Source organism: Callospermophilus lateralis, chromosome 7 (assembly GCF_048772815.1).
Source record: "Callospermophilus lateralis isolate mCalLat2 chromosome 7, mCalLat2.hap1, whole genome shotgun sequence".
NCBI lineage: Eukaryota > Metazoa > Chordata > Mammalia > Rodentia > Sciuridae > Callospermophilus > Callospermophilus lateralis.
In genome coordinates this window covers 623,704-635,877 of record NC_135311.1, presented here as the reverse complement: position 1 = coordinate 635,877, position 12,174 = coordinate 623,704, and the positions used below count along the sequence as shown (strand labels likewise).

The following is a 12,174-nucleotide window of genomic DNA, read 5'->3' as shown; positions in this document are numbered from 1 at the left end:
TCGCTCCACGCCACTGTGACCCACATTCAGGAACAGCTGTCGTAGGAGCCTGCACACAGCTCCTGGCACCCAGGAGGTCAGCTCCTGCCTCTGCAGGGCTGGTTTGCTGCTGCGCTGTGGGGATCCAGAAGAACCCGCTTTCTTCCTTTCCTTTCTTCCTCTCTGCCTAGAGTTTGGCTGATCTTGACAGAACCTCCTAAAATGGAGGCCTGCAGGCAGGGGAGTGTGGGAAACGAGGTTCTCGTACTTTCTGTCCCTCTGGTGTGGGGAGAACACAGAAGGACAGAGATGGTGCTGAACACTGACCCAAGGTATCCGACACACTTGGACCTGAGAGTGGGAAAAGGGAGGAGAGAAAGGAGTCTCAGGGATTTCAAAAGCAGGAGTTGGAGTTGAAGCCAGATACAGACTCTCCAGCCAGGGGCATGAGGTCCCTTGAGGTCTCTTTTTTCAGATGGCTGTTCACTCCAGTTTGAAGATTGGCCTAGACTTTGACTGTGCAAGGGGATGCACACCCCCCAGCCAGCTTCCTCAGGGCACCCTTGACCTCCTTGTTTCTCAGGCTGTAAATGATGGGGTTCAACATGGGGGTCACCACACAGAAGAGCACAGAGACCAGGATGTCCATGTCCAGGGAGTGGCCTTCTCTGGGCCTGTCGTAGTTGAAGTTGGCTGTTCCATAGAAGACCACCACGACAGTGAGGTGGGACGCACAGGTGGAGAAGGCCTTCCTCCGGCCCTGGGCAGAGGGAATCCTGAGGATGGCCGAGACAATGAGTGTGTAGGAGCCTGCAGTGAAGAGGCAGGGGCTCAGGCCAATGGTGGCACTGGCCACGTGCAGCACAGACTCGTTGACAGAGGTGTCTGAGCAGGAGAGCTTCAGGAGCAACGGGATGTCACAGAGAAAGTGGCTGATGTGGTGGGGCCCACACAGAGTGAGTGTGGTGGCCAGCACCGTGTGTGTGACCGAATTCACCAGCCCACACAGCCAGGACCCCGTCACCAGACCCACACAGACCTTCACCCTCATGAGGACCGGGTACTGAAGAGGACGGCAAATGGCCACGTAGCGGTCATAAGCCATGGCAGCCAGTAAGACACCTTCAGTGCCAGCACTTGTCACAAAGAAGAAGACCTGGGAAAGGCAGCCCTCATAGGAAATGGTCTTCTTCTCCCGGAAGAGGTTCACCAGCAGTACTGGGAGGGTGGTGGACGTGTAGCAGATGTCCAAGAAGCTCAAATTGCTGAGGAAAAAGTACATTGGAGTGTGGAGAGCAGGACTGACCCTGGTGGCCACTATTATGAGCATGTTCCCCAGGAGAGTGGTCAGGTAAATGACCAGAAAGAGCAGGAAGAACAAGCCCTGTAGGTTGGAGTGGTTGGAAAATCCCAAGAAGATGAATTCGGTGACAAACGTTTGATTGCTCATTTCCAATGGTGTCATAGCTACAAAGCAGAGAAAAGAAGCCATGATGAGAGTGGACTGAGAGCACCCAAGGGCTTGTCCATCTGCAGCACGTGGCAAATAATACTGGATACAGAGCTGCCTGGACTGTGGAAAGAGACGTATCGGAGTGACTTTAGAGAGAGCATAACTTCTCACAGACTTTTGCATGGGTGCTCTTTTGTAAGAATAAATGGAGACTTGGTCAAAATGCACAACCAGCTATCAACCCTGGGTCTCACTGAATCTGCAGCATCTCCCTCCTAACACTGTGCTTCACCGTGATGAATTTTTTTTTTATGTGTGTTATTTCAAGTAATAAGTTTTCATTGTGAAAAATGAAGAAAATGCAGAAAATTATACAGAAGAATAGAACAGGTCACAAAATCAAAGCTCTCTTCCCATGCATCCCATTCTAACTCTATCTACCTTTAAAATACCCGAAGCAAAATTTCCCAAGATCGTTGTCTTCTATTTAGTTGTTTGCCTTGTAATCTTAATTCCCTAACTTGAAATAAATTTAACACCTCCCTTTTTATTGAACTTAGAAGCCTTCCATTCTGTTTACTATCATAAATATTGGAATAGAAGCTTTCATAATATGTATCTGTGATCATCTCTGATTATTTCTTAAAAATAAAATTTTAAGTCACCTGCTTTTAAATACATTGATCTATTTTTTTTTCAGTAGAAACTTTTATTTTTTAAGTTTTATAAGATACAAGAAATTTTGACCAATGATATATACTTAGGTATTTTTCTTCTTTTGTAGTATAAGATTCACCTCACCAAACCTTACATATCCTGAAAAAATGATTGATACAATTACTAATTTTCTATCATGTTACTCATGCTAATCCGTGATCCATTGTTTTGAACTAAAATTTCTGTTTCTTTTTTAGTCTTAAATGAAAAATATTATAGTAAAACAGTAGGCTCTTGGTCCAGATAGATGTGGATTGAAATCCATCTGTTGTTTACTAGATGTTGATAGTACAAAAGTCAGCTGGTCTCTATTCCTCAGTTTGTTCATTGTTTAGGATATTAATGATGTCTATTTCACAACTGCTGAAAAAACTTTTGAGATAATATAAGCTATGTGTCTGGCACATTACATTTACTCAATGCCTTTTATCAAGTTAGAAAATCTCTATCCATTTTTTACTAGTCTTTTTTTTTTTTTTTTTTGGAGTATGTGTGCTGGGTTTTGAATTCAGAGCCTTATGCATACTAAGTGCACACTCTACCACTGGACTTTATCCCTAGTTTCATTTAGTTATAGTTTTTATCATAAATAGATATTGAATTTTCTTATTTTCTCTGCATCTATTGAGATGATATATATTTTTTCTTATTTAGTCTGTTACTATGGAAATTAGGTTGATTGAATTTTTGAATATTGAACCAGCCTTGCATTCTGGGCTTGATCTCAACTGACTGTAATGTATTGTCCTTATTCTATATGGCTGAGTTCAGTTTGTTAATATTGTTCCCTGCTTGCCTTTGTGTATTCTATTTTTGCTGTTCTCCAGAGATGATCTATTTCTTGAAGAATTCTCAGCAGTATTCTACTGCTATTTTTAGTCAATGCATGTCAGTGGACTAGTGGGAAACAGAGAAGGGATTTCTGATGTTTCCAAGAAGCCTCTGCCTTAGGTGCTGTGAACTCAGTCACAGGGATATGGCCTTCACAGTGACCCACTTTCTAGCTATAAGGCTGAGCCTAGCACAGTTCTTACTCCTCCCGACGTCAGACATTTCGGCCTGCTCCTTTCCACAGCTGCAGTGGTTTTCCGTCGAGTGTCCTAATGTAACAGTTTCTGTTGCTCTTGCCCCTGAAGATTACAGCTTTTGTTCTGTGCAAAAAGTCAGGAAATGGGTCTGGGAGGAGTTTTGGCTGCTGTTGCTGCTCTTTGTCCCTCCATCTATCCAAGAAATGATGCCGTTAAAGACACTTTCTCAGAATACTTCCCTGTCTTCCTGGGAGCATTTGGTGGAATCCATGGAGAGAAAGAAAAAATACAAACATCTTAGGTCTATAGCCCTCTGGGTCTTCATGCTCTTATACCAGTCTATACTTAGTCTTTAGCAATTCATCAACCATTTTTTATTTGATTCTTTTTTATAAATCAACTCCTATGCATCTAGTGGGTTCTCCCATAGTTAAAAAGAAATGCCTGGATCATTTTGGTTGCTTAACTCTCCCCAGACTTTGGTTAGTTGTTTGCCTTATAATCTTAATCCCTACTAATGTCAAGGAAAGTCATTAATTTGCATTTTCTTCTGCTCTTTTTGTTTATTGTAATGATGAAAACAACATGCTTTCTAGCTATTTTGATAGATACTCAAGGTGAAATTTGAAGTCTATACATTTACTTTTGAAAACTATTTAGCAATTTCTAATTAAGTTAAATATATAGTTATTCTATTCAAAACAATCCCATTCCTAGCATATTTCTGAGGAAATGAATGCACAGTTCACAAAAATTCTTGTGTAAAAATTCATAATAACTCAAACAAATATTATGCCTTCAGCAGAAGAACAGAAGACAAATCATGGTGTATCATGCAGTGGAATAATTCAGTTACTTTAGAAACACAAATACTGGAACATTAATAACATTGACAAATCTAAAAAAAATTTTCTGGGTGAAAGAAGCCAGATACAAAATATATACTGTATGTTTCCTTTAAATAAAGTTCAAAAATTAGCAAAACAACTATAATGGTCAAGTAATAATGGTGGGTTTTTTTTTTTTTTTTTTTTTTTTGGAGCTTAGGGGTGATATCAGTTGAAGCATGAAGGAATTTTCTAAAGTGATGGAAATGTTCTATATCCTGATTTTTGGTAGTTCATATGTATATAAAAAAATATAAACCTGAACACCTAAGATCTGTGCATTCTTTGAGTACAAATTATAGTTCAATTTTTAAAAAATAGCCTTATTTTAAAAATAGGTAAATAATGGGGAAGAGGGGTACATGCCTATAATCCCAGGTACTTGGGAGACTAAGGCAGGAGGATCATAAATTTGCAACTTTGCAAGGCCCCCCCAAAAAAAAATAATTGAAAGGGCTGGGGATATAGCTTAGTGGTAGAGTGCCACTGGGTTCCATCCTCAGTATTGCAGTAAGTAAGTAAGTAAGTAAATTAATAAATAGAGGTGAAAGCATTTTTTCAAAATGATTTTTAACTCAGGATTGGTTGGAACCACATCTAAAAATTTTTTTTAGGTCTCTAAGAGGTTAAATATTTTCTCCCACTTTTTTTGCATTTCTCTACTTCTTTTTTTACCACAGGTATAGTCCAGAACATATCACATTTTACAAGTGATATCAGTTGTTTCCTGATTACCATCTATTTGAAGGAGTGAATGTGATTGGTGGGTGCATGGGGTCTGGATCACAGCTACAAAGCCCTGCTCACCATGACGGATGGGTGTGTGTGTGTGTGTGTGTGTGTGTGTGTGTGTGTGTGCGCGCTATTGGTTGTGGGATGGGTCATGACTGAGGACACTGTCTTATAGTTAGTGGGATGGCAAGTTGGCATCTCAGGCAACATTGACGGCAGAAATCTCAAGGAATAGAGCAGGAATCTGCCATCTCAGAACGCTTGTGTTATCCTGATTGCTATCAGAGGAAAGACCCTCACCACTGAGCTTCTCTGAGAGCTGCATCACATTGGGGGGGGAGGGAGCCCATTCCCATAGAGATGGAGATTCCGGCTAGGCTTCAAGGGGCTGGTGGGATAGTACCGGCGGATGCTGCCGAGCCCTAGATCATTCTGAGGAGCCTGCTACTTCAGGGGAGGTGGCGGGTATCAGCCTCCGGGGCACGGGACTAGGCTCTGTGAAGCTGTGTCAGGCCTGCTTTCTAGACAAGGCACTTGGTAATAGAAACCTCGGAAAACGTCCCACCCCCACACCCTGCCATGGGCCACCAGAGAGCCCAGGTGTGTCCCTGGAAGCCAGGCTTGGGTGTGAGCGTGGACATCAGTGATTGCAGAGTATCAACAATAGGGGACCATAAATCTCTTTCAGGTGAGCGCAGACTGAAAACAGGGGCATCTGGAGGGAGACAGCCTGGGTTTTAGAAAATCATCAGCTTTGAGAAGCTGAAAATCTCTAGGTCTAGAACACGCAGATAGACCCACTCATGGAATTGTGCGTGTGAGTGCAAGGAGCAGGGCCGATAACTGTGAAACCAGGAGTCCTTTCTACTTCTGGTGCCCCAGGTTTTAAACATACCTGTTTAGTTCAGAAGAGTGATCTGAGTGCCAAAACAAGATCAAAATGAAGTGGTCTGTACCTGAAGACGCGCTGTGTTGAAGGTGGGAGAAAGTCTCTGAAGCCCTCATGGAGAAGGAGATGGAGAACTTTAAAGTCCTAATTGAGGAGCACACAGTAAAGACAACAAGTCAGTTAGGGCAGGCTGGCTAGCTGGTGGGCTCACTCGGGAAAACAGGAAATACGTGAGGGATAGCAGATGCAGAGGAGGCTTTGGTGGATTTGATTTGAGTAATGTTGAACGTGAGGGTCTGTGGGATAGTCACGTGGAAATGCCCTTCAGAGACAGCTAGAACTGCAGGTGTGGATTTGGGAGTCACTGTCTTGAAGGCAACTGTTACAGCAAAGGGTGAATACGAAATCCCCCAGGAGAACAGAGAAAGTAGAGGAGGAAAGAGAGAAAGCAGGGATTCTTGTGATACTTGGTCTTCACGAAAATTGTAGTAATAGTTTATCCAGAAATGACTAAAAACACCACACTCTCTAAGTCAGTTGTAGGTATCACTTTCTCTAAATAATCTCCCTAAACAAGAGGTTAGCTTATTAGCATTGATTTACAGTAAATCAACTTTGAAACCGAGCTGGAAGCTACGTGTACTGTTCTCTGTTTTCTCTGTCAACTGCCTGGGTGAACTTCAAGTCATTTAGAAATCAGTGACATGTACTTTCTTTTAACTCCCCGTATCAAAAAGATCAATTTGACAATCTCTTTTATAGGTAGATATCTAGATGTTTTCAGAAAAAGAAATAAGATTCCACATAGAAGGCAGTTCCAGCAGATTTTACTATGGGAAATTGGTACATGGTCTGTGGATGTGTAAACTGGAAAACTAAACGTAAATGTTCAGGGATTTAAAAAATACAATCTCTGAAGTTGTGCATACTGCTATTGTAAAGGTCTTAAATATAAAGGTCAGTTCAGGAGGGACAATTTCATGGGGCATTAAAAAAATCTCCCAATATATGTCTACATAATTTTATCTACATGTAAGTCTTTCCTTGGTTTTACTGGCTAATTTCTTGTAGGTCAGGGGTGTGGGGTAGGGTGAACGGTGACACTCAAACAATTTTCCTTATCTATTATGTTCTTTATTAGTGTAGGGCATTAGATTGAATCATCATCATGGTCACCATCAGAATCCATTATTAATAATCATAACTCATGCATAACACTTTGTGACACAATATGTACTTGCTTCTTAGAATTTATATGATGCAGCATAGGAATTAGATCAACTGAATAGTAAACCCTCTGCTCTGCAATAATAATAACTGTAATCACCATAATCATCTAGGGCATATTTCATAGAAAAATAATTTGATTGTGAGTCTTCTTAGATTGCTTTAATACACATAAATGCCTGACTTTAAAAATCTTGCTTAATGTAATTTAAAAGTGGTATGTTTTCTTTAAAAATTAGGTTGAATTTCTATAATCCATTCTATCAAAACTCAGTGAATTTCTTTGAAAAGAGACATTTTTACATACCTGAATCCAATCAGGATTTTTCAAATTGAGTAACGAATAGAGACACACATTAGATAAAAATGCCTAACACTTATTAAATGCCTATAAGACTTTTAGATGCATTAACTTATTTGGTTTACACAACAACCTATAAGATAACCTGCTATCCCCATTTCACAGAAAAAAGAATTGAAATTAATGCACAATATATTCATTTAAGTAGGGAAACATCAGTGAATCCCTTTAGTTTGCACAATGTACATTAATTTGAACAATTAATATGTGTTAACAATTATGATTTAAGAAACAAAAAAAAGAATTGACTCAGAAAATTTATCATGTAATAACTATTATTTGTAGTGATACTTTGTTACCTGATGATCATACCATATGTTAGTAAACTGTCTTATTATCTTCAATGCCCAGACATTCTTGTCTTTGGTTCTAAGAATTCATTGCACATGATTAATAGGCCAACACAGCTTTCATTAAAAATTCAAATCTCAGAGCCTTAAGAAGCTTAAAGTATTTAAATTTCAATAGAAAGTCGGTGCTTCAGTTAAGCACAACTAATTTTAAAATCTAAATATAAATAAACTAAAATAAATAAGCCTAGAGTCTTAAAAGAAGATTTTTTTTTTTTTTTTTTTTTTTGCTTTGGCAATAAATGAAATGTTTTGCTGACTAACCTTAAGGGATTCATGGAAGAACGGTGTGATCGTGAAAACCCTTATGCACATCAGGGAAACAGCGATTCCTGTTTGATCTCAATAACACAGCAATGATTAAGATTTTTAAATCCAGTTTTCACATTGCCCAGTAAATTGCTTAAAACACACACACACACACACACACACACACACGCACAGTACAAGGTCAATTTATTCAGAAAAAATATCTGAATGATTTCGGGTGCTTGTGGCAATGTGCATTTATCACTGTGAAATCTGTGGGCTCTCTGGCCTGGCCCAGAGTTGTCCTCCAATCCCTCCCTGTGGCCTATGCCGTGGGTGCTTGGAGCCGAGGGACAGGTCAGAGGTCATTGTGCAGAACAGTTGGCCTCAGTCAGCGAGTTCCCAAGTGATCCAGTGACGCTGGTCCAAGGACACACTTTCGGGGGAGGCTGGACTATTTCACCTAACGTGCAGGGAGGCCCTTACCCCTAACTGGTAGGTTTAAAATCTTTACAAATTCACCAGGAAAAAGCCTCCCTCCTGTCTTGGAAATTCAGCACTTAATTCAGCATTTAACATCTCTTTCAGTTCTGGTTTTTTTGGGCGGGGGTTGGGGGGCAGTTACCAGAGACTGAACTCAGGGGCTTGACCACTGAACCACACCCCCAGCCCTATTTTGTATTTTATTTAGAGACAGGGTCTCACTGGGTTGCTTGGTGCCTTGCTTTTGCTGAGGCTGGCTTTGAACTAGCCATTCTCCTGCCTCAGCCTCCTGAGCCACTGGGATCACAGGCGTGGGCGACTGTGCCGGCTCTTTCAGTTCTTTTTATCTCACCTGTGCTTCTTCTAGCGTAAAGGGGAAAAGGAAGACGAATCATTACCTCTTATGACATGGAAGAGCCTTCTAGTTATAAAATTCTTCAAAATATGAAATCCTCTTTTCCATTTAGCATTTTAAACATTCTTTTCTTGGTAGTGGTTAGTTTCAATTCAAACCAGTTTTGTTCCTATACAGGGTCTAACATAGTCCTATGCCAGACCCACTAAGAAACCCAAAGGGGATAAGATCTGATCCCTGTCCTTCAACCGACTTACGATCTAATGGAAGATGAACACAATGTGTGCAGGAAACTTGGTAACAATCCCATGTAATCTACAGATCATCATCGTCTTCCCTTCGCGTTTGGTTGGGCAGCTCTGGCTTGCACACCTCTGGGGATGGAGCACTCCATACTCGTCACAGCCCTCATTCCTTCTTGAGTGTGCGCTCCTCCAGGTCCTGGTCAGGCCTCTCAACGGTGCTCTGAACACTAGTGCGACACCTTGTGTAAATGTGAATGAAGAAGGCTGTCCAGTGCATCCATGGAGCAGAGTTCTTAAAAGATTCTTTGAAGACGGCCCTGTGTGGGCCTAAAGGGTCTAACAGACTTGGCCGAGGCGGGAGGACCTTCCTGTTCAGTGGTTCTGGTGCAGACATCTTGCTGGGAGAAACAGCCTCTCGGGGCGCGAGTGAGGCACATGGCCCAGCGGCTTCTGAGGAGCTCAGGGTCTCCTCTCTCCTAAAAGTATCCGTTACGGAGACCATCGGCTCCGTTCCCACAGGACAAGCAGCTCTGCTTCTTCTCTCCCAATCAGTCATCTCAGAGTCAGGTGACCGAGAGTGAAGTCACTTACGAGTAACCCCAAAATATGATATTTTGAAGTGGGGGGGTGTTGTGTATGAAGTAAATTACAAGCTTCAGGGCTTTATGACAGTTGATAAATTGCTTGCAACCCCCCTCCCCAAGCATCCATGTGTTGTAAGATAAAGATGAAAACCCCTAGTTAGTGAATGAAGACGTTTCTAAACGTAACTTCTTCTACGTTAATGATTTTTATTTAAACAAATATTTTAGTAGGTGTCTTGTTATACTATATTGTATCATAATGGAAATGTGTCCCTGTACTTTCTCCCTGAAAATTATTCCTTTCTGTCCTGCTCATCAAAAGCAGAGGATTAACACTTAGCATTATCTATTTTTACCATGAATAAATTTTCCATTCACATTATCTCACTTAAGAAATTTAGGCATCCCAGGGTTTCTGGTTTTGTTTTGGATTTTCTTCCAGTACCGGAGGCATCATGCTAAATCCCTCAGGTTTTGTGATAACCTCTGAAGTTATTTCTACTCTGGCACTACAAGTAGTATTGTGGAAACTTATACACACATAGAAAAGGTTCTACGATAGGTCATTACATAAATGCCATCAAAATGGTAATGAAAATATGTACAATATTCTGTAATATGTTTTTAAGGAGTAGATATATCCTGATTCTGGGATAGTGTTTTTGAAAATTGTGATGGTAAATAAACTACTTACCAGCAATTCTCACAGAGAGTCTTAGATTTCTGGTTTTGGTGTGGCCCTTGCTGCTCTCCATACTAGAACCTGGGCTGCAAAGAATGCTCTTGGTAAAACTGGCTGTTGGTCTCCATGCATCACAAAACGGACCTGTTATTCCGAGAGCTGCCGATCGCATATCTGTGGTCACAGGAAGGAGTCAGAACCCTCTGATCTCTCACAATTCATTTTCCTGTGATGGACATTTATAGAGGTCTGTGGGCCAGCCTGTTGGGAACACGCATCGAGCCTCTCTCTCTGCAGCTGCTCTGGGACCCTCAGTGTGCAAACACAGCTCAAGGGCAACAAAGGAGAGCAGTGAATTCTCTGTTGGATTCATTAATGCCTTGGCAATCCCCTGTTCCCGCAGCGAGAAGATCAGCTTCCTCTCTCTTCTGGGATGTGGGTGAGCGAAGCTCAGAGTGAGATTTCTGCTAAGAAGCTGTGGGTGGCTGAGACCTCAACTGCCTTCCCTTCCCCTAGGGAGCGAAGGGGCCAGGGTGGGTGTGGACTTATGGGGATGGATTTCGCACGGCATGTGACCTACTTTGCCAGATGGACAGACATCAGAAGCCACAATGTTAAAAGCATCCCCACTACCTTCAGCTGATCCACTCCTGCTAAGGGCTGGTCCCCTACCGAACCCTCTATGACTTCGTGCCCCTTAATTTTATGACCCTGCCATTGCTCATGACCTGGTGAAGACACTGTTTGCTATGGAATTTAAAAGTAGGGAAAAAGCTTGGAAGTCTTGTCATACTTTACTGCACAAAAATTAAAATAAAATATCAGATAAAGAGTTAAGTCTCTAAAACTTAGAATTTCCCTTAATAACATGGGGTTTTCCTCATGCTTAGGAGAAACGCAGTAACAGTACTCCTAAAAGATCTTAGAATGATCAGCCATCAGGGAGAGGCCAAGCTAAAGCACATTTGATAAGGCACTTCACACACACCAGGGAGGTCACAGTACAGGACTGATAGTGAAGTGTTGGTAAGGGAGGGGATCAGAGCTTTACTTACCACTCCTAATGATAATGTAAGCCGGTCCCACTGCTCTGAAAAAGATCTGGAACTTCTTCAGAAAGTTAAATACAGAGTTGACGATTCACCTCTTCCTCTCCTACTTACAAACTCAAGATAAATAAAAAAGTTGTCCACCAATAATTTGTACATGAATGTTCATATTATATACACGAGTCTGATTCATATTAGTCAAAAAGTGAAAATGACCAGTCTGTGATCTAGCTACTCAAGAAGCTGAGGCAGGAGGAGCACAAATTTAGGGACAACCTGGGCAACTTGGCAAGACCCTGTCTCAAAACAAAATTTTAAAAAGGGCTGGGCTGTAGGTTGGGGGTAGAACATTGTCTAGTGTGCAGGAGGCTCTGGGTTCAATCTCCAGTACGACACACACACACACAGACTCAAAGAAAAAATTACTATCCAGTGGGAAATGAACAAAGAAATGTGGCATTTTCATAAGATGGAAATCATTCACAATAAGGAGGAATAAAATAAAATACTAATATGAGCTACAATATGAGTGAAAATCGCAGACATCCTAAATGAAAGGAGTCAGATCCAAAAGGCATATATGGTATCACTTCATTTATATGAAACATCTAGAATAAAAACATCCACAGGAACTCGAGTGTATACATGGGTCTTTCCACATGTGAAGGGGAAGCACAGAAATGGTGTTTATTTAAGAACTTAGAATCATGACCCGTTAGGAAAATGCAAGTCGAAGTCAGTCTCACCTGGCACTTCACATTCACTAGTGCTGGCTGGAGCTGCAGTGGGGGGAGAGGGGAGGGACTGCTTTGGGTAATGGCTGTTTTTGGAGAGAAAAGTAATAAAGACATTCTGAAATACCCGTGGATCGGAGAACCCAGGTGAGGTCACATGTGTCACATAC

At 41.5% G+C, this 12,174-nt stretch overlaps 1 protein-coding gene across 1 annotated transcript; it reads right to left on the bottom strand.

The window, feature by feature from the left end:
- Positions 1–484: 484 nt before the first annotated feature.
- Positions 485–1,444, bottom strand: LOC143641906 (olfactory receptor 5V1-like). Its single transcript, XM_077109900.1, has one exon. It carries the CDS (start codon positions 1,442–1,444, stop codon positions 485–487), a length of 960 nt encoding a protein of 319 aa, XP_076966015.1.
- Positions 1,445–12,174: the final 10,730 nt, after the last annotated feature.